Source organism: Hippocampus guttulatus, chromosome 2 (genome assembly GCF_054856545.1).
Source record: "Hippocampus guttulatus isolate MCC_2025c chromosome 2, RoL_Hgut_1.0, whole genome shotgun sequence".
Classification (NCBI taxonomy): Eukaryota; Metazoa; Chordata; class Actinopteri; order Syngnathiformes; family Syngnathidae; genus Hippocampus; species Hippocampus guttulatus.
The window spans coordinates 34,973,392-34,996,352 of NC_141262.1; the positions used below are offsets into that span (position 1 = coordinate 34,973,392).

The window sequence follows — 22,961 nt, forward strand, 5'->3', positions numbered from 1 at the left end:
TATACGGTATATTGAACAACTGCCTTAAATGGTAACAAATGTAGTGTAAGCTGTGCCACATATTTTGCGTCTTTTGTGGAACCACTTGGTTTCATTGCATCTGCAGCGATGAGGCTAGGGAAAAAAAAGGAGGTTTATCAGACGGGAATTATGTGTTTTACTTTGATCATGGAAACAACACGCACACACCGTCAGCAACATTCTTGCAGAGCGTTCACACCGATTTTGTGTGTGGGATAACGTTTATATAATGACATGTAAAGTGCTTGAAGAAGGGGTGTGGGGGGATTCTTTGGCAGGAGCTTTCATTGCCACCCACGGGGGGAGGCTTTCGCTTCTCTGCTCTCCTGCCAGACCTGCGTCTGCTGCCTCTCCGCCTCCGCCATCTAAACATCCCAAACATCCGCACTCTCTTTATGTGTTGCTGCGGCGGCTAGCTTCAAAAGGAAAAGATGATTCTTTTTTTTTTTTTTTGCGTGTACATTCTTGATAAGCTCAGCTCAGACCATCAATCAGATCACATGACTCACAAACTGGCTATTCCATTGCCCTTACTAATTTGTCATCTGCATGCACATCAGCTATACATGATGAAAACTATTAAAGGAGATGTATTAGGGATATTTTTATTCCAAAATGTAACAATTCCCAGGTGTCTTAAATGTGACACACATTACACACGCTGTTTGTATAGCCTGGTGTGCTCCCGCACGGTGGTCCTATCTCATGCGATGAGCCAACCCCTATTTGACATACATACATACATACATTTTCCGAACCGCTTTATCCTCACTAGGGTCGCGGGGGGCGCTGGAGCCTATCCCAGCTGTCTCCGGGCAGTAGGCGGGGGACACCCCGAATTGATTGCCAGCCAATCGCAGGGCACACACAGACGAACAACCATGCACGCCCACCGCCCACACTCACACCTAGGGACAATCTAGAGTGATCAATCAGCCTGCCATGCATGTTTTTGGAATGTGGGAGGAAACCGGAGTACCCGGAGAAAACCCACGCAGGCCCGGAGAGAACATGCAAACTCCACACAGGGAGGCCGGAGCTGGAATTGAACCCGGTACCTCTGCACTGTGAAGTCGACGTGCTAACCACTGGACTACCGGGTCAATCCTATTTCACATTCTAAATTAATATAGACATGGTTTAATACATGGCTGACGCACGCATGTAAGCCTTTTGATGTTATTCAGATGTCCTCTTAGGTTCCCAAGTGCAAGGACAGATTGCGTCACTTTATGTCCGTTCCCATTGGGTGGTTGCGTTTCAGCCAGACGCAAATGGAATCCACCACTGGCAGCCCCACCTGAAGTCCTAATTGAATCAGAGTGGAGAGCTGGAATGTTGACGGCCCTTTTTTTTTTTCCCAGGCAACTATCATCCGAGGATCTGGCCCGCGTGCCTGCCAATTCCACCAGTAACATCTTGAACAGGTTACTGATCAGCTACGATCCCAGAATACGGCCCAACTTCAAAGGTAAGTGTGAATGCCTCTTCATCTCCCTCATCTGTCTGTCTGGCTTTCATGAAGGCCGCCGAATTGCTGGTGTTATGCTAATTTCACAACAGCTACTCGGAATGTCTTCTTTTGGATTTATCTTCACTCCAAGCGCGTGTTCAGAAGACCGTGAAGTCTTCGATTTGAAATGAGGTTAGGCCATGCTCAAAATGGACGCTCAAAATAAGTCAACATGGTCAATGTCACATTTTTCAGATCAGGGTTTTTTTGCATTATTGCTCCCTAAGCGCCCGCCCCCCTTTTTTTTCTTCAGTAAATCTTTTTTCCAATTGCCAGGGCGTTACTCTTCATATGAAATTTTTAAGTTACGAAACAGCTCAATAGGAATGTTCCGCCCTCGCCACGTCCCTGATGCGGCTAGACCGGGGGTCGGCAACACGCAGCCCCAGAGCCGCATGCGGCTCTTTAGCGACATCTAGTGGCTCCCTGGAGCTTTATAAAAAATGTTTGAAAATGGAAAAAAAAATTGATAGTAGGCTAATATAGCTCAAATAGATATAGATACATGTTGCAGCTCAGAAAAAGGAGAGCTGTGGTGTTGGGATTTTAAAACGTACACTTTATTTATGCTTTTAACAGTCTCGACAAACACAGACACGTCTGCGTCCGACTCCGTGCCTTCTCTCTTCGCGTTCGACTCGAGAGGCGTTCAAAGACAGCCTCCGAAAAACGGAAATAAATGATCACTTCACTGACACTAAGAAAAGCGAAAATAATGCACCAAAACAAAAAATCAAGCGAGGAAATCACAAAATAAATTATATGGGGGCGTTTGTGAACACACACCAAAGGAATGAATAACAAACAATTCTGAGACAGTTCAGTCTCCAACATACAGTACATACAGCATGTGTTTCCTTCATTGTAAGTTTTATAGAAGGCTTTAATTTTTTTGCGGCTCCAGACATACTTGTTTTTTGTTTTGTTTTTATCCTATGTGGCTCTTTCAACATTTTGGGTTGCCGACCCCTGGGCTAGACAGACTGATAACTCCTTCAATGACCACACCGTTGATGTTTCTTGCAATTTATTCACCGGCGAGTCAAGAAGGTGTAAAACTGTAACAGACACACATAAAAACACTCACACATTGTTGCAAAGTAAAACGTGGTATAACAATGTGCGCCACTGGTCTGATGCGTGACGAACGCGTGGCTACGCTAGTGTAGCTAACGTTAATGAGCAAATGCGCTAATCGCTGTACGTATATGCTAACCGTAAGCATTTGGAACGCCCCTCAAATGTAAATATACGGCGAACACACCCCACTAATTCATAATGTTGCACACATTTGCATAATAGATTTACATACAGGCTGTGCTTGGCTTACGACACGAAGTTGCAGTCCATCATTTCGGAGGTACCCCGTACTTCGTGAAACAGGAAGTGTCTCACGCAACAACGTTCGGTGTGCCCTTCACAATAACAAATTAACCTAACAAAGTAAAGAAACTCTGTCGCTATAGAAATAGAAAACAAATGTTACATGGCTCTTCAGGAGCCAGAATAAGGAAAATATTGCCTCTAGTTATGAAATAAATTTCAAGAAACGAAAGGTAAAAATAGAGTATGGGTTGCTACTCACAGCTCCGAGTTTCCTGAACGCAACATACTTATAGCTGCTCTGCCATTGGCTATTCCCGAGCATCATCCGGGCAACCCATTGGCAAAGAGGGACCTTCACCGTCTTCATTGTTTATGTCTTGTGACCTGTTGTAACTGTCATATGCTTGTGCAGGAGTTTTTTGCCTCACTCAAATTATCCTCAAATGAGGGTAGTTCGAGCGTGGGGGTTTTTTTCTCCCCCTCTCCCTCCCTTGTTTCTTTCTGACTTTCGGGTTGAGTGAACGCTGGCGCGTTTTGGCTGCCGCTGCTCAACCCGTATTGTTTTGTGTTTTTTGTTATTGTAAAGTGTCCTTGGGTGTCTTGAAAGGCGCTTATAAATAAAATCTATTATTATTATTATTATTTACCGTATGTGTCTATGTGTGTCGATAGATATGTGTTTTTACAGCGTCCTCGTCATTTGCCTCTCTGGCCATGAGGTGTTCCGATAGTTTTAACTCAATATGAACCCCCAGAATTCTTCATCAGTCGCGCGATCGCTCACTCTGCTGATGTTTGCTTTGGATATTTTCGAAGGATTGTTAAAAGCCGACAAAAGCAGATGTCCTTTGCTCAGTTCTTTACAAAACCTCTGAGAGAAAACATGAACTAAAGAGGACAAAAAAAGATGAGGACGCAGTTAAAAGTTAAATGACCATAATTTTGATTCTTTATTCTATTTTTTTGTTTTCAGAATCAGAATCATCTTTATTGGCCAAGTATGTAGAACACACAAGCAATTTGTTTCCGGTAGTACACGCTGCACTAGTATCATCATAAACAAGGACATGACAAATAAGGACAAGGAAGGACATTCCGTAATGTAAGTGAACTGTTGTGCGGTGGTACCACCCAATGACAACAGTGAGACAATGTGCAAAGTCTCACAAAGTATCAAACAGAGCTAAAGTGATCAATGGTAGAATACAATACGATAATACCCTTTTCCCACTAAAACTAGCGGGTAGTAGTGATCCGTGGCGACACGCAACCAATTGGCAATATGTCCCTTTCCCATTTCCCTTTCAAACAAACAAACAAACATTGACCAAAAGAAGGTGGTTCTGTGATAATACTCACCATTAATGTGGTTTTACGTTCCTCACGATTGCTGAAAATCCAGCAAAACTAGTGTAATTGTAGTCGGCTTGCCGGGTCCATACGCGGAGTTGCTGCTGGCTACCTTGCACCCTGTTTAGTAGCTTGCACGCTTCCTTTCCGCTGTCTCTCGCAGGGTATTTTGATGCGGACGTAGCATGGCGCGTGTCAAAATGCTGCTTTACATTCGACCGTTTCATCGATGGTATTTTGTCATTGCAAATCAGACAGATCCTATTCTCTCCACAAAGGCGAATCCTTCGCTCCATTCATCCTGAAGTGTACCATACTCGTCATCTTTTTTTTTCTCGCCATCTGATTTGTTTAGGATTAGCTTTGAGCTAATGACCGAGCGGTCTGATTCCAAATCGGGGCGTTTACCCGTTTCCACAGCAACGGCCTACGTAGTATCATCCAATTAAAATTGCTCCTCCAACTGCAGCCCTGAATCAGCCCCACACAGTTTAAATGAGCAGTGAAAAATGGATGGATGTATTAAACAAGCGAGAATATTTTATTTTACCTGCGAGCCAGATGCAATCATCAAAAGAGCCACATATGGCTCTCGAGCCATAGGTTCCCAACCCCTGGATTAGGGCATTTAGATGGAAACCGCATCTCTACTTACAAAATGTTCTTGTTAAGAAATTTCTTCCAGAACCAATTAATTTCGTAAGTAGAGGTACCACAGTACAGTAAATACAGTTGTTCGAAAAAAATTAAGTTGACATTGTTGCTGTTGTTATATTATTATTATTATTATTATTATTTGGGATGTTATATACCACTTTTTTTTCAGACCGATACCCGTGTGAGTAGTCACTCTTTGAGTACTCACTGATACTGAGCACCAATACCTCAAGTACTTTTCATCCATCCATCCATTATCCAAGCCACTTCTCCTCACGAGGGTCGCAGGCGTGTTGGAGCCTATCCCAGCTGACTTTGGGCAGCCAGCCAATCGCAGTTGCCAGCCAATTGCAGGGCACACATAGCCACACAACCATTCACTCTCCCAATAACACAGAGAGACAATTTAGAGTGTTCCATTAACCTACCATGCATGTTTTTGGAATGTGTTAGGATACCGGAATACCCAGAGAAAACCCACACAGACACAGATGGAACATGCGGAATTGAACCCCGAAACTCTGCACTGTGAGGTGGACGTGCTCACCATTCCATCACCGTGCTGCCCCCTCTCGTGCTTTCAATGTATAAAATTGTATTTAACACAATAACAAAAAAAAATTGTGAACAAAAACCTTTCTTTCTGACGCAGAACACTCAATGTCTGAATTTTTTGCCAGTATCGGTGGCTGGTATCGGCAGCCTCTATAAGGTCAAAAGACTGGCAAAGTTCAACAAAGAATGCTGGTACAACACGAGGAAAACAAGACAATTAAAAACGCTTGCAAAAAAAGGCAAGGATAAAAACAAACGGAAATCGCTTGTCAATAAATGGACATGAAGAAACCCAAACATGTATAATACAAAAGCCGTGACTATAACGACAATGAAAAACTAGCTACAAAGCAGTGGCAGATGCTTGTCTGTCAACGAGGGGAAGCTCAATTTCGGCCGACATCATAAAATTTGTGCGTTTACTTATATGTGAATTTTACTCTCCATTCCTTTTCAAGAAAATGATCTGTGCTGTGCTCTGCTAAGATGATTAGAAGTCTCCAATTCAACTCAGAACAGAATGAGAATTGAAAAATGCTCCCACGGATGCCTACACCAAACGATCGGTGCTTGGCTCATATCGCTGTCAATTAAAAAGAGATTCCGTCTCAGACAGATCATTCAATCATCATGCAGAAAAGCTGAGTGTCCGGGCCAGCCGATAAACCCCCACTGTCCATAGAAATCTCTAGACACCCAGCGTCCGCGCTGTAGACACTCAGCGTCCACACAGTTTAAAGCACAGTGAAGCTGTGGGAATGAAGAAGAGAGTCTCGTTGTAACCAGTAATAAGAAGCTGATTCGGAACAAAAGTTGAGCGCGTTGTAGCACATATTTAGTCAATGACATGTACAGACAATTGCATGCACACACATATATTTGATCACTTATTTTTTGACATTTTAGGCGAAGCTGAGCTTCCCTTGCAGTCTTGGAGCAATCGCCTCTGCTACAAACAAAAGTTCAGAAAACCTGGCGGGAACAAAAACGAAGAGCAAGAACATGGAAGGTCTAGTCGAATTCAACACTTGGAAACAGTCGTGAGCAAGGTGAATTATTAGACAGTGACATGACAACAGGGGAGTCCTTAAATAGTCATCTGATTACATTGGCAGCAGATGTGCAAGATGGAGGGACCGCCCTCCATTGCCACCTGCTGGAGAAAAACAATAGGATAATGACAGCATTCCACGACATAAAGGGAAACTGCCTTTATATGCACGATGAGACGAGAGTGTTGTGGGGGTCCTCTACCCAGGGCAGATGCGTGGCTCATGACGTAGGCTGCAGTGCGGATTCCAAGTCCTGTTTTTTCCAGGGCTAATTTTCTTCTGAAAAATGTAGTTCCAAAGTTCCTCAGGTTAATATCCCATGGCAATTTAGTTGTACTTCAACGATTTCAAGATGGCACCTTAATTGTCAGCAGTCTTCAAGAGCACTTCAAGAGGTCTGCTTTTTTGTTGTTTTTGTGTTTTGTTTTGCCATATGGTGTCTGTTGTCCTTCATGTGGACCCGTTGGGGACTGTTTTCACCGTTTTGGCCACAACATTCGTCAAAGAAGTAGAATTTGTGCTTGATGGTTGCACCTTCTCTGCAGCACGCCTGTACCAGCACTGATTGTGATGGGGGGAATGTTGGAGCTATTTGACGGTCGCCGATTGACAGCACCTGTAATGGGCATTTTTCACAGTCCCATTTTGTTCAGCGGAGATGTCAGAGTTGTTGGGGGGACAGTCTGCATTCGTGCGGCTGGATGGATGGCTGGTGGGGCCGAGCATGAGGAGAGAAGAGCATATATGCGTATTTGGAGAACTGAGAGTTACTGCTTTGAATTGAAGCTGATCTAAAATTGACAGAAGTGAATCAATTTCTTTTATCATCGAACGGACACTACAGCTTTGTGTTTACTTTCAAATTTCGCTTGTAGGGGATGTGATGCATATTTTGAGCATGACGTCTCTGATCCACTGGTGAAAAGAGACTTTGATTTTCTCCTCATTCATCTATTACTGCTTCAAATAACAAGGTGGATGCAGGAATAGTTGTTTCGATTGTATGACTGTCCATGTTTAAGATATCCTTTATTTGTCCCGCAATGGGGAAATTTACAGTCAGTTCAGAAAGGAAAACACTGGGTAGGGAGAGGAAAAAAAAACCCACCCTCGAACTATCCTCTTCTGAGGATAATTTAAGTCCAGGATAAAAAAAGACCCGAGCACATAAATAAGCATATGACAGTTACAACAAGTCACAAGACATAACATTTAATGAGGGGGCAGATGAATGGGAAGGGGGAGGGGCGACCGCGACGCGGCCCGTCCGACCAGCTCGCAATGGAGAAATTCCCCATTCACAGCAGTAAAGTTATGAAAGGAAGAGGTAGAACAACAAAATATAGGAGCTGCTGGAAAGGCAGCCACTCTCGCGGCGCCATTTTGAAGTCAAAATAGCAAAAATAACACAACACAACTCATAGGACACAGACAGTCGTGCAATCTTCACCACTTTTCTGCATACACTTTGTTGTCTGAAGCAGTTATAGATGAAAGAGGAGAGGATCAAAGTGTCCTTTCACCAGTGGGTCAGAGACGTCATGCTGAAAATGTGCACACGTCTGCTACAAGCTAAGTTTTGAAAGCAAACGCGAAGCTGTAGCGTCCATTGACGAAAAGAGATGAGTTCACTTCTCCTGTCCCACGTAATCCGCTTCAAACTCCAAGCCGCGACTCCCAGTTCCAAATCCGCATCGGCGCTCCGCGCTAACGCTCCTTTCTTCTCATCGTCGGCTCCTCAAGACTTACATCCATCCAGCCGCAGACCGTTCAACAGCACCGATCTCTCCGCTGAACAAAGCGGGGCTGTGAAAAATGCTGCCCATTACAGGCGCAAGACACAAGCGCCCCGGGACTGTCCAGCAATGACAGTCAAATGGTGCCGACATTCCTCCCTGTCAAAAACAGTGCTGGTATGCCCATGCTGCCGAGAAGGCGCAACCACCAAGCACAGAGTATCCTCCTTGATGAATGTTGTGGCCAAAAAATGCTGAAAAAAAGTCCACATCAGGTCCACACAACGTTACAACAAAGTTGACTTCAAAGTTGTTGTTTTTTTAATGTTATATGTTCTATTTGGTTCTTTTATGTTAACTGTTTTGTTAAGCGCTTTGCAGCTGTTGTCGAAGCACGATATAAATAAAGATGTATTGTTTTTGTGATACAACTGATGGGTATATTTCCACTTGTCCTGTGCAAAATTATCCAATGTTTTTGCAAGGCCCGTATAAATCCTGCTGTCTGACGTATGTCGAATCAAATGTTCCTTGTCACCGATACACTGGCTCGACTGTTGAAACCATCTTAAAACAATCATCGAACTATGTTTAGATGAAGAAGCTTCTTAATTTTTAAAATAGTCTGTCAAAGGACATGTAAAGGCTTAGCACAAGCATCAGTTTGCACGCTTTTCACAGCGTGCGGTACGATAAATTGTCAGCCTCAAGCCACGAATGTCCTAGAAAAACTAGCAAGCGTTTGATTAATGTCCTCAACAGTTGTCTTTGGGTCGATCCTCGGATCCCCTCCGTCCTCGGGGTCCTTGGCAAGAGCTGTCGGTGGGCCCATGCTTCCGCCTGCCTAATCGACTGCCTCCCCGAGCGAAACATCTGCTCTCCATTCCAGTGACCCCCAAAGTCATCCATTAGCAGCGTGTCATCATCTTTCAAAAAATTGCATTCCTTTGACCAAAGCTTATAAATACCCTTGCTTTGATCAGCATTTGAAGCTACTTGAACATAACTCAAAGCAAAACACATGACCTCACTGATGTCATCTTTTGTTTCAAATGCAGGAATACCCGTGGAAGATCGGGTGAACATTTTCATCAACAGCTTCGGCTCCATCCAAGAGACGACCATGGTGAGTGTTTACCTTGACAAGCCATATTTCAGTCAAGCGTGCCAGAAAAAGTATTTTATTGCATGAATGTGAGGGCAAATTCTCACGCCCTTGCTCAACGAATGGCTTCATTTCTGATAAAGGAAATACACTTGGAATGAGCATAAAGGGATGGGACTCAAGGACAGCGCTTCACAGGAAACAATAGCTGGAACAACCAAAGACATATGCTACTACTTTGGAATTTCTCCATTGTTAGATAAATAAAGGTTTTCTTATCTTATCTTAGTCACAAAACATAAAGGGTATTGGTGTTTCAGGATGAACGTGAAATTCACCAGAACCTTTACAGGCAAACTTAATTCGACCTCTCATTCGTCCATTTGTGGATCCAACACCTGTTGTGAATTTTGCTGTTCAGCTCCATCGTAAAGAACAGCAGATTGTTCAGACGAACTGTTGCATTCAAAATTTAAAAGAAGGCCCAGATTAAGGTCACCTGTAAATGTTATACGCCCCAACGTTTTCTGAGTCATGCATTTTTTAAATAATATTTATACACCATAACATTGTCAAAATTCCTGAGGATCAAGAATTATTTCAGAGCCTTTGAGGGGGTGGGCCTTTGTCATCCACAAGAGCCACTGCTTATGCTGTCCCTCTCGACTGCAGGACCAATACAAAGTTACAATCAATTTCTAAATGCGAGCCATTTTGGGGGGGGTGGGGGGGGGGGGAGGTACCAGCGCAGTACTGTGGCAGTGACTCAGTTCACTTCAAAAAAAGCAGCAGTTTGGCAGATACAGTCAAACCTCGGTTTTCAAACGTCTCTGTTCTCGACCAAATGTTTTTTTTTTTTGTTTTTTATGCCTCGAATTACGACCGAAAATCGGTTCTCGACCAAACTGAGCGCACTTGAATGCGCCACTTGACTCCTCTCGCCTTCCTTACACGAGAAAGTGACGCTTTTTCGGCGAGACGAGGAAGTGACGCTTCCTCGTGTAGCGTTCCATTGTGAGCAGACGTGTTCAATAAAGATTTTTTTTTTTTTAAAAGAGCGTGGTTTCGGTTTTCGAACAAATCGGTTTTCAAAAAGGCTTCTGGAACGGATTATGGTCCAAAACTGAGGTATGACTGTCTTCAGAAGACGTTTCAAACTATTTATTCCCACTCCCAGTTGAAGTTTACTGCTGAAAACAAGAACAGTCATACGATTTTCGACCATAATCCGTTCCAGAAGGCTGTTCGAAAACTGATTTGTTCGAAAACCGAAACCATGTTTCCCATTGTAATCAATGTAATAAATTTTAATCCGTTCCAAGTCTAGAAAACAACTTTTTAAAGCTTTTTCTTTTTTTTTACTATTTTATACCATAAACTGTATACAGATGTAATAAGAGAGCAGGTAATATGTAAAATACTGTACAAACATTTTGTATGTTTTGTTTTGACCAATTTTAACAAACATTTACATTGTAACATAAAAATTCAGGTAACATCTCTCTCTCTCTCTTTCTCTCTCTCTCTCTCTCTCTCATCGTACCAATTGTAGATTACATTATTTTACACCTTGAATTAATAAACCCTAAAGTAATGGCTGTAACTATGGACTCTCTCTCTGCAACCCTACGGTACGAGGTAACATCCCTCCATCCATTTTCCATCCATCCATCCCGCTGTATCCACACAAGTCCAGTCTCGTCCATATTAAAAGTTTGCTGGGGAAGATATTCCTCGGCCTTGATGAGATTTTCAAACTCAACTTTAAACTTTAAACTTTTCGGCAGGTTCCTTGACTGAACTGGCTGCCTCCCCATGACGAATAACGGAGCGTATCCCACTTATTTTCCGAAACTTTTCGAACCATCCTCTGCTTGCTTTAAAATCAAACTCTTCAGGAGCAAATCTAGGATCCTTTTTTTATCAAATCTCCATACAATTGTCTTGCTTTGCCACAAATCGTATCTTGGCTAAGACTGTCCCCTGCTAGCTGTTTCTCATTTATGAAAATCAGCAAAAGTTTCTCCACTTCCTCTATGTGTGGCCTTTGTTTGCTAAACACACGAGATCCTTTAGCCACATCAGTGACATTAAGATGGTCCTTCTTTTTTAGGATGCTGCTGATCATCGATTTCGGCATGCCGAACTCCTTAGCCAACACAGACACATGCACACCTGATTAATATTTCGCTTGCAAATCTTTCTTAAATTCAATAGTTTTGCACGCTATTTTCCTCTTTTTTTTCACCGGCTTTACTACTTCCACTTGGTTTCTTCGGTGCCATGATTAGGGACTGATACACAATGCAGAAATAATAGTCCGATTTGTGTTGATGTCAACAAACACGATGCTTTAAAAAAAAACTTTATTTAACACGTTCTCTCACATTGGACGCTTTTTAAAAATCTTTATTGAACACGTCTGCTCACAATGGACCCTCTTTTTTTAAAATTAATCTTTATTGAACATGTCTGCTCACAATGGAACGCTACACGAAGACGCGTCACTTCCTCGTCTACCCGAGGAAGCGCCACTTCCTCGTGTAAGGAAGGCGAGAGGAGTCGAGTGGTGCATTCAAGTGCGCTCAGTTTGGTCGAGAAACCCAAAATTTTGGGTCGAAAACCGATTTGGCCGAGAACAGAGATGTTCGAAAACCGAAGTTTGACTGTATGTGTATCTAACACAACGGCATACCTTTGCTTTTAAGTCCACGAGCTTTATGCACACAGGGAAACACCCGTCACATTTGGGTGTTATATGCATTTTTATTATCACAGTGACTGTCACGTTGCGTAATGGTAGAGTGCCCAAAAAGCAGGCAGGCGGGAGAAGCAGGGTGCACTGAACAAAATATTTATTAACCAAACACTCGAAAAAGTAAATCAAAAGCACGAACAACGTCTTGAAAAGATCAAAATTCAAAGTAGCAACAAAACATCATGAACTAAAACACCACTCGGAGAAACAAAACAACATTACAATAACACAATGATCCGACCCTGAGTGGTCAGCGAGGCAGTCCTTTAAAAAAAAAAAGAACCATGATAATGATATGATGACCAACCGGTGTGACGCTGTAGGAGAAGCCCTCCAATGCCACCCGTTGGTCACAAACCATACAATCATGACAGTGACATTGCAAAAAACATTTACATGTAAGCGGCATAAGCGGAAAATGGAGTTAGACAAAAACTGTTAAAATGTGAGACTTTTACCCAAAATGGAGTCTTGCAATGTCACGACAACCCTCTTCCCATCATTCACACCACCCATGCTTCTGTTAGCAGATGTCTTTTTCGCTCTGAGGATGACTAATTTCATGCTGTGGCTGTTGTTTTTCTTTTACACTGCCTCCATTTTGCGATTTGCTGGCTGTGTTAAATCCCTCAAGAAGAGAAGCTTGACTCAGAGCCAAAGAAAAGATTGAGTTCCACGGCTTGCTCCTTTGTACAAAGGCGAAAGGTGTGTCAGAGCAGCCCCTGAGTGGACCAGAAAAATCGACAGCATGCCTTTGAAATCTCACTAAAGGAGAAACATACTTACAGAATTGGCACACTGACTCAATGCTTTGAGACGGTTTTGTATTACGGCCTTCTGTCGAAACAATGTATTCTTTATTCCCTGTTATCTCTCAACCCCCCCCCCCCCCCACCCCAAAAAAAAAACCCATAAATGACACGACTTGGAGCAAGCGCACAACAAAGACCTGACAAGCCATGGAACTAAACTGACTAATTGCGGCAGATGAGAGACAGCCGACTGAGCTAAAAATCCCCGTTGGATGACTTGGGTGGGGCAGGTGAAATTGATCAGAGAGTATAAATAAAAATCACTAAACACACATCACAGAAAAACATGACTCCCTCGTCCAAAATTCTTGTGATTGTGTATCGAGGCTGTCAAGTTCATGCCAAAGCAACAGGTGGCGCAATACACACAAGACTCCATTTTGGGTCTGTTAGAGGTCAAAACAGCCTTGAGAGGTCCAATAAGGTATTGGTAGGTTTGGAGCTCTCGTCACTTTCAATGAATTCACGATAACTCTACCGGGCAAAACATGAGTAGGGGGGAGCAAATTATCATCCTAATTTGTGTGTGTGTGTGTGTGTGTGTGTGTGTGTGTGTGTGTGTGTGTGTGTGTGTGTTTCCCCGTTGGTAGCACTGGCCCGCAGCAGAAAGGACAGGACTGAGTTTGTCCAGCTTGTTCGGGGTTATGTGTGCATGTGAAGAGGCCGTCTGGTGTGCAGCTGCAGGGCTTCTATGAAGTTAGCGGAGTATGTGTGTGTGTGTGTGTGTGTGTGTGTGTGTGCAGGTTTTACTTAACATCAGATAACCTACGTATGCTTTCATAAAGAACACATGTAGGCAACTGTCGCTTGACAAGCAGGTGAGCAGAGTTTGGTGAAACGCATGTCCACGAGCCATTTGACAATTGAAGGTCATTTATTGCAAAGTGATTGTTACTTGCAGGCTTTTTCATGGTAACTACCATTTTACGGAGTCGAAATAAACTCGGGTGAGTAGAAATTAGTGCTGTCACTAATAATTACACTGGTCAAAAGCTAATTTTAATCAGAGATGCCGTCGGTCTCCCTAAATGCTGATTTCAAACGTCTTTTTATCGAGCATATTAGGGTTTTGAGAGCTTTTTTATTTTCAATTTGACCTATAAAAACATATATGCAAGATGGATTTTACCATGCCTTGTTATTCATAGCTATAACATTTCATTCAACAAAATTACACCCGTTGCTGAGACCAACCCTTAATTCATAAATATTACTAAATAAATGACTATATTACATATTATATGATTGTTATATTCTAATTGTGACGATGATGATGATGATGAAAACCAGAGTTGCTGGAGAAAAAAAAATCTGTTATTTTAACAATCTGTGAAATGTCCATCTCTTTATTCAGAAACGGGACAGTATTTCATATTGGTTATATGGAAAATGCCCAATTTTACATTATTTTTGATTCACTTAAGGGTTTGTTCTGTAAGATCAGAACAATCTGCAAAAAATGTCGATTATTGTGTCCTTTGTCCAGAACCACTTCCAGTGTGGCGTATGTAGGACGTATGTAGGAATAGTTCTTACGGTTGTAGTTATGTTAATGTTTTGTGTTCTGTTGTAGTCTTGTTATTTTATGTTCAACGTTCTGTAAAGCACTTTGTCACAGCCGCCGCTGTTGTGAAAGCGCCATATAAATAAAAATTGTATTGTATTGTGTTGTTTTTCTACTTCTTCCTTTCATAACCATTGCTGTGAATTGGGAATTTCTCCATTGCGAGACTAACAAAGGATTTCTTATTTTATCCATTCTCAAAAATAATAATTGATTAATCTGATAATCAAATTGTCGTTTAATCGTGGCGTACGAGAAATAAAATTGGTCCTCACTTGATTAACATCGAAAAATTCATTGGTCTGTGTATGAAACCCTCATTGATGGGCTTGCACTCTTATTTAGCTCCACTCTTGCCAGGCATACCGCCACTCGCAATCATTGTTTCAGCATTTTTTTTCTCGAATCTCATCCTGCCAAGTCTGCACTACTTTTGGTCGATCGGCGTTTTAGTTTTTCATCCCAAACAACTGGAACACCATGTCAAGTAATGCGATGCCACCTTGCACACTAGAAATAAGTGCGACGGATATAAATAACCTGCAGTCAATCATATCATCTGTAAATGTTGCATAATTATTGCAATCGCTCCTCATGCCAATTACTACAACTGTCATCTTGCACAGGAGAAATAACCAGAATTGACTTGAACTAATCCGCAGGACTACCGAGTCAACATCTTCCTACGGCAGCGCTGGAACGACCCACGGCTCAAACTGCCGCAGGATTTCAAGTCCGACTCGCTGACCGTGGACCCCAAGATGTTCAAATGCCTCTGGAAGCCCGACCTGTTCTTCGCCAACGAGAAGAGCGCCAACTTCCACGACGTCACGCAGGAGAACATCCTCCTCTTCATCTTCCGCAACGGTGACGTGCTCATCAGTATGAGGTATTGTTTCAGTTAAATAGTTGTAGGGTTGTGTGTGTCCATGTTTCGTTCCTAACAGGACTCAACAATCCATGCCTGAAATTGTGCAGGAAGTGAGCCTCTTTACCTTGAAGGAGCAATTATCGGTGAATTCCAGGGCGCGTACTTTGACGAACTCCGACTAGGGAATTTGTCCAAACGAGTCCCAATCAGAAGCCGGTATCCTACTCAGATGGGGGAGGCTAAATTGTGAAGCTTTTTTGCCAATGCCCAAAGTGAGTGGAACACAGCCTCAAACGATCATTTAGAGGATTCGCCATAGTACTCGGGGCCCATTTTTCACTGTTTGCAGGTAATTTTTCCATTGGATCTGTTTGGCCAGTGAGTTGACTTTACTGTGTGGTAGTGCACAATTACCCTTGCAAAATCTAAAAAGCAAAGCAATAAGGTAGTTAGATCATTTCCCTGAGGCGTCAGTAGACGGGTTATAATCATGTGCGGCTGTAATTTCATAGTTTGTTGATCTAGAATATGCTCGCGATTAATCTCTCACAAATGAGTCCCCTGCCTAGTCGTAAATGAGACAGCATAAAAAAAAATGTCTTCCTCCGACCCGCAGGTTGTCCGTCACGCTGTCTTGTCCGCTAGACCTGACGTTGTTCCCCATGGACACACAGAGGTGTAAAATGCAACTGGAAAGCTGTGAGTCTCCAAAAAAAAAAAAAGTAACCTTTCAAGCCAGACCAACTATATTAGGCGTACGTACGCTTTGTGTCAATCAGTCGGCTACACCACGGACGACCTTCAGTTCATGTGGCAGACGGGGGACCCCGTGCAGATGGACGCTATCGCCTTACCCCAGTTTGACATCCGACAGGAAGACATCGACTATGGCAACTGCACTAAGTTCTACGCAGGGACAGGTACCGCTACCGAGTTGTCAGTGCAGTGGAAGCGGGTTACCACGGCAACAAGGCCAGACACGGAGATTGCCTGTGAGCTTGAGAGGCTCATTTGGAATTTAAGCTCATGTATTCCATCAAATGTCCCTTTGGACTAACACTTCAGAGAACACGAAAGAGGCGAGACATGGAGACGACTTACTATGTAGGTATTCATAATCCAAAGAATGAAGAGCATATGTCCTACGCAATGTGTGATTACGTGGTAGTATTCCACGAAAGGGTCTCTATTTTGCTCTAATTCCAGGGAAGAATAAGTCCCAACATGCCAACAATGTGCATTATGGTTTTTTTGCTGGAGTATAAGAATCTCGTCTTTTTCATTTTTTTTCCAAGTATGTAATTCGCGGTGGGACTTATAGTTGAGTGTGATTAAATGCATCATTTTTTCTTTAATGAATAAATCGTATGAACTTGTTTAGGTCCAGGCAGTAATTTCAAAGAAATCAGCAAGAGAGACCGCCAGGGATCAGTAGCGTTGGATATTAAAAAGTGATATATCATGTTGAATAGAAAAGTGCGATTACATGATTTTTTTATTTCTCTAATTTAGCAAAATGCAATAACATTAAAAAATGCTTAAGCCCTGGCTTCAAATAATTAGACTATCCATCCATTTTCCGAACCGCTTGATCCTCACTAGGGTCGCGGGGGGTGCCGGAGCTTCTCCCAGCCGTCTTCGGGCAGTAGGCGGGGGACACCCTGAACCGGTTGCCAGCCAATCGCAGGGCACACATAGACCAACAGCCATCCACGCTAAACACTCACACCTAGGGACAATTTAGAGTGTCCAATCAGCCTGCCATGCATGTTTTTGGAATGTGGGAGGAAACCGGAGTACCTGAAGAAAACCCACACAGGCCTGGCGAGAACATGCAAACTCTACACAGGGAGGCCGGAGCTGGAATTGAACCCGGTACCTCTTAACTGTGAGGTCGATGTGCTAACCGCTGGGCCGCCGGGCCGCCCTATAATTAGACTAATATTGTGTAATAGTTCAAGAAGGGAGCAAGAGAGAGCATGACCGAGCTTAAGTGCCAGGTAACAAGAATGTGTTGCCGTGTTTTGTATTGAATAGAAGTCTGATAAATGCCTTTTTTCAAGCCCTCATTTTTTCTGCAATTCACATTGTGGTTCTTAAAATGTTTGCAATAACACCTAAAAAAAAACAAAACATCTTAGCTCTCCAAGCTCCGCCCTCAGGTGCAGGCAGTTGAGTAGTAGGCAGAGGTCAAACACTGGCACAAACATTTAGGATTGTAATGTACAGCTTTTGACCCGTGAATATTAACACCCCGCTTAAATTAAATAATGATTTCATTAAATTGTATTTTGCAAAAAAAAAAAAAAAATCCATGAACATAGTGCCTAAAAAAGCTGAGCAACAACATTTGTAAAGATGGAAGGCAAAAATGTACGATTGAGTCAGAAACATCACGAGGGAGTCCTTATCCTTTTGGTGCTCGTACCACACTTTTGAGAATCACTGATTTTACACATTAATACTAATACTGTAATCATTTTCGGGGTTGAGCAAGTAAGAAAGTGAGCGAGGCGTAGCGCTACTTATGAAGGAAAAGTCTGATTAACAGCGTTGCTTATTCTTTCATGAATCAATTGAAATGAATGCTTTGTAGACCCAGTTTTAACACTCGCAATTTACTGGACTGAATAAGCGAGAGGGAGAAATCAAGGAAGGTTTTCCATGTTTCGTGTCCAATAGAAAAAACGTTTTGTGTTTAATCAACCAGTTACAATCCCCTAAAGTTCAATACTTTTGTTCCGGTAGTCAGCACATCAACCTAAACAACATTTTGCATCTTGTTCCGTGATACGGACAGTCTATCACCTGTGGTCCGGCAGGCTATTACACGTGCGTGGAGGTCATCTTCACCCTGCGGCGACAGGTGGGCTTCTACATGATGGGTGTCTATGCGCCCACGCTGCTCATTGTGGTGCTCTCCTGGCTGTCCTTCTGGATCAACCCCGACGCCAGCGCTGCCAGAGTGCCCTTGGGTAAGGCGGCTGTTTTCCCAGCTCGTGCGCGATCCCGCCTCCGCTGACAAAGTATGTATAAATATCCCAGCGGGAACAGTCAAGGAGTGTCAAAAATGCAACTTATGTGGTAGTCAGGTAATCAGGTGCGAAAGCCCACGGTACACTAAATAGGACGTGGGGTGGGGTTGAGGTTGTATGCTTTGGCGGATCACTGCTTATTGTTTTTTTCTTTACGGCCGCCATCATGCCATCAATCACCTAGACAGCGTGAAGGACTTTACCTTACAGGCATGCATGCGTGCGCCTCTGGATGCCATCAATCAGTCCTTAACAGATGTGCTTGACAGATGGGATTGAAGTCCTTCACGAAGCAAAGCAGGCCAAGGACTATGTGCACATATTCAGGGGCAGGTGAATTCTAACAGCATCTCAAGCGCAGCATTGCCTAGTTCGCGATAAGGTGTCTTCCGAAAGCAGTCGGAGGCAAAACTAAATAAAAGGGATGACTAGGGAGAAACGCAGCAGATTGGAGCGTATAATATAGGGTCACACAACATTGTGGCGCAATCTTGTTTCCGTGGAACGCTAATCAAATTCGGTTTCAATTTAGGATTTTAAGCAAAGGTCAGGATTTCAATGCATGCAGGGTTGGATGCCAGGGTTATGGTTTCTAAAAAAATTTCAGACCGATACCAGTACGAGTATTCATTCTTTGAGTACGCACTGATAAGGGGTAGCAATAACTCCAGTGCTTTTGACGGATAAAATTTAATTTAACGACTAAATGAGCTTTGTTTCTGACACAGATGATGATTCGCTGATGTGTCGAACTGCCGCAGTTTCGCGCCAATTGCTGCCGAGGAGGAATTTTGCCTGAAGTATTTGTGGCTGGTATCGTCAGCCTCCTTGAGTACCCGATGCTTAAAAATAACACCGGTATCGGCCCAATACGATACCTAATATCGCCCGTCCCAAGTTTCAAATTGGGGTTGTAGGCACGAAATTGGTTTTCAAGCTTGGGTAAAGTTTTCAAGCCAATGGTACAGTTTCAAATCAAGATTCAAAGATGTCAACAAACAATTTTAAGCCTGATGCAAGCTTTCAAACAAGAGTTTCAATACAGGAATGTGGTTTCAAGCTAGGCGTAATACTTCATAGTAAGGTTTTTAAGCAAATGTGTGTAGGTTGGTTTTGCGATTAGGGCTTTAATCAAAGTTTATAACTTTGAAACTTGGGTTTGTGTTTCAAATTAGGGTTTTAAAAGAATCTTCCAGCCAGGGTTAGAGTTTTCCAGGGTTTTGGTTTCAAATCAGGGTTTGATGCAGAGGTTCAGGTTTGAAACCAGAGTTGACGTGTTCAGCAAGGGTTGCGATCAAGGTTAAGATTTAAAATTAAGGTTCCAAGTCAGGGTGTGCGTTTCAAATCAAGATTCCATGGATGGGTAGGGTTTGAAACCTTCGTGTCTCAAGCCAGGGACTGGGTTTCAGATGAGCCTTTCAAACCCTTTGAAAGTAAGGTTGTCATCAAACGCGTGTACGTAGTACTGCATGACTTGCTTTGTCACGCGTGTCCTCCATCCTGCCTCCAGTCATCCATCATAACCTCCCTCATGTCATCATCACCTCCACTCCGCACGGACGCGCCCTCGTCACTCCTCTCTAATTGGGATCGCTGCAGGTCACTCAACACTCAGGTGTGTGCCGCCGCTCATGTTTGTTCCCCTCTGTGTGTGTACGTGAATGTGTCAGTGTATGTTTGGTTAATAGTCCAAAGTTGTACTTGGGCACTCAGGGAATGTAAGCGCATGGAAAAAACAAAAGCTGCAGTGTGATTAAAAGAAGCTCCTGTAATGAGGCTGGGTGCATTCTGTATATTGAGTGCGCCCCCATCAGAAACATTGTGAGAATAGAAGGGGAGTGACTCTATGAAATGGGGGTTAAAATGGCCGCCCGTGCTGCAATTGTCCCGACAAAGAAGTTAGCAGGTCATATGGGTCTATCAGTCGTCCTTGTTGAGGAAAAATCCCGAGTTCACCGTTGCGCAGCTCACACAAAACAAATTTACAGTTTGGAATTTGGTTGCCGAGCCAGGGTTTGTGTTAAATGAAGATTTGATGCCAAGGATACGATTTCAAATGAGGGCTCCAAGCAGGGGTTTGCGTTTGTTGGCCTGGAGTTTGAAGGTCAGGCTTCAAGTTTGGGTGAAGGGTTTGAAGTGCTTTCTTTAAGACTTGGCTAAAATCTCCCCACTGTACCTGAGCGAGCAGATGTAGATGACCTACTGGGGATTCAAGACAAAACCAATTTTTAAACCAAAGTTACTAATTTATGCAAGGATTCCAAACCGGGTTTAGGAAGTTTAGGTTTTCAAATTGGGGTTTCAAATCTGGTTGAGGTTTCAAAATAGAGTCTCGAGACAGGGTTATGGTTTCAAATTAAGTTTTCAAGTTTGGGTTAGCGTTTCAAATTCGAGTTTCATATCCGGTTTGGAGTTTCATATGATAGTTTCAAATGGCCGTTTGACTGCTTTGAGTTGATCACGCTTGCTGTGATCTTAAACTGAGACAATGATTGTTATTTAATTCCTTTTTATGCTGTTATCTGTGTGTTTCATACATGTGTTAATGTTTCATGTAAGGGTTTGGGTTTCAAATGAGGTTTGAAGACGGAGTTACTATTTCAATGAGGGCTTAAACCAGGGTTAGGGTTTAAATCTAGATTAGGCTTTCAAATGAGGGTTTCAAGTCTGGATTAGGGTTTCAAAAGATTTTTTTTTTTCCAAGTCTGGGTTCGGGTTTTAAGTAAAGGATAACGTTTTCAAATGAGGTTTTCAAAGCAAAAGTCACCACCTATGCGCGACATCCCGTGTTGTGTTTCCCCGCCCGTAGGCATCCTGTCGGTGCTGTCGCTGTCGTCCGAGTGCACGTCCCTGGCTTCGGAGCTTCCCAAGGTGTCGTACGTGAAGGCCATCGACATCTGGCTGATCGCCTGCCTGCTGTTCGGCTTCGCCTCGCTGGTGGAGTACGCCGTGGTGCAGGTCATGCTCAACAGCCCCAAGCGCATCGAGGCCGAGAAGGCCAAGATGGCGTCCAAGGAGAAAGCGGCGGGGAAGGGCGCCGCCAATGTCGCCGCAAGGAACAACACCGTCAATGGCACCGGGGGGACGCCGCTCCATGTCAGCACCTTGCATGTCAGTGCGTCCTGCGAACACCCGATCGCACCAGTCTTCAGACCTCACGACGCTGTTACGTGGGCCAAGTAGGAATTCAAATGCAAAACAGGCGAGAGCCCATCAACAAAATGCCTGCGTATGTCAGGATTCAAGTGTTGAGCCGCACAGGTCTTCCTGCTATCCAATTGACTGTCATTCTAAGCAAAGTTAGTGTCTGGATTTAATGTTCCAGCCAGGTCTAAGGTTTGCTATTTCAAATGAACTCCTAGGGGTGAGTTAAGGTTTCAAATTTCGGTTTTAAGCGAAGATTAGCGGTTTCTTCCTAAAGTTTATAAGGTGAAGATAAGTTTAAAATTGGGGTTTCAAGACAGGGTAAGGTTTTCAAAGTAGGATTTAAGTACATGGTAGAATTTCAAGTTAGGTTTTCAAGACAGGGTTACCTCTGAAGTAGGGTTTTAAATGATGTGACTGCACAAAGCAGAAGCTGTGTGGATACTTAATCGTAATAAAATATCAATCAAATAAATACATAAAAGTAAAATGAATTGAATCTGGATTTAATTGCAGACCATTTTAAAATTCTAAATATGTATAAAGTAGTGATTATGCATACAGTGAAATGAATTCCAAATTTAAAATGTTTTTTTTAAATGCATAAAAAATCAAACTGGAAAGACATTTAAAAATGTATCAAATTAGAAAAAAAAACAATTAATGAAAATGGATATGGAATAAAATTAGAATGGAAACACTTGAAAATAAGAACCAAATATAATTCCACATAAGTAAAAATAAAATACAGCATTAAATTGACTTAAAAATAAATAAAATTGCATAGCAAATTAAAATTATGTCAAGAAAAAAATGGCATGCATAACAATGAAAAATGTTTGGAAAATGCATTAAAATAAAAGTCTCAAGAAATGTAATCAAATGAATGCCCTAAAAATGAATTGAAAGTAAAAATACACAACAAATTCATGAAAAAATGTATTTCAAAATAAAATAAAAAATACAATGTAAATATAAATGAAAAGATGATGAAACCAAAAAGCTTAAAAATACATTTTAAAATGCAAAACAATTGTTGCATACAAATATAATCTAAAAATATACAATTGCATAAAGGTCATTTTTTAATGCATTAAAAATATTAATAAATGAAATCAAATAGAACTCTAACTATATATCAGTGAAGCCTTCCTTTTAACTGATTAGCCAATTCTAAATAGAAGTACTTTCTTGAAGACTTGGCTAAAATCTCCAACTTGGGACTCAAACCCTGTCTAAAAGTCACAGGTGGAAAAATTCTAACTCGACTGTTATGCCAATTTGGCCATGTGGAGGAGGCTGGAGGACATACATTCATTGTGAAAAATGTGAATTTCTTTTCCTCAATATTGCCAATTGGGATTTAATTTGTGATTATTTTTTTCTCAATATTGTCTTGCCATATATTTTTGAATGAAGTCAAGCAGTAGTCAAATTAATTATGATTTTACAATAAACGATA

At 42.4% G+C, this 22,961-nt stretch overlaps 1 protein-coding gene across 4 annotated transcripts in view; it reads left to right on the plus strand.

Moving 5' to 3' along the window:
• Positions 1 to 22,961, plus strand: part of glrbb (glycine receptor, beta b) — a 38,058-nt gene that overhangs the window by 8,093 nt on the left and 7,004 nt on the right. Inside the window, exons 3-9 of one of the 4 annotated variants that reach the window (XM_086105867.1) lie at positions 1,386 to 1,492; positions 9,269 to 9,336; positions 15,112 to 15,338; positions 15,937 to 16,019; positions 16,100 to 16,240; positions 18,143 to 18,295; positions 21,165 to 21,534. In XM_086105867.1, the coding sequence (XP_085961993.1) occupies positions 1,386 to 1,492; positions 9,269 to 9,336; positions 15,112 to 15,338; positions 15,937 to 16,019; positions 16,100 to 16,240; positions 18,143 to 18,295; positions 21,165 to 21,534 (1,149 nt within the window). Of the gene's footprint in view, positions 1 to 1,385; positions 1,493 to 9,268; positions 9,337 to 15,111; positions 15,339 to 15,936; positions 16,020 to 16,099; positions 16,241 to 18,142; positions 18,296 to 21,164; positions 21,558 to 22,961 lie in introns of all 4 variants that reach the window. The other 3 variants (XM_086105870.1, XM_086105871.1, XM_086105869.1) reach the window with 3 other exon arrangements.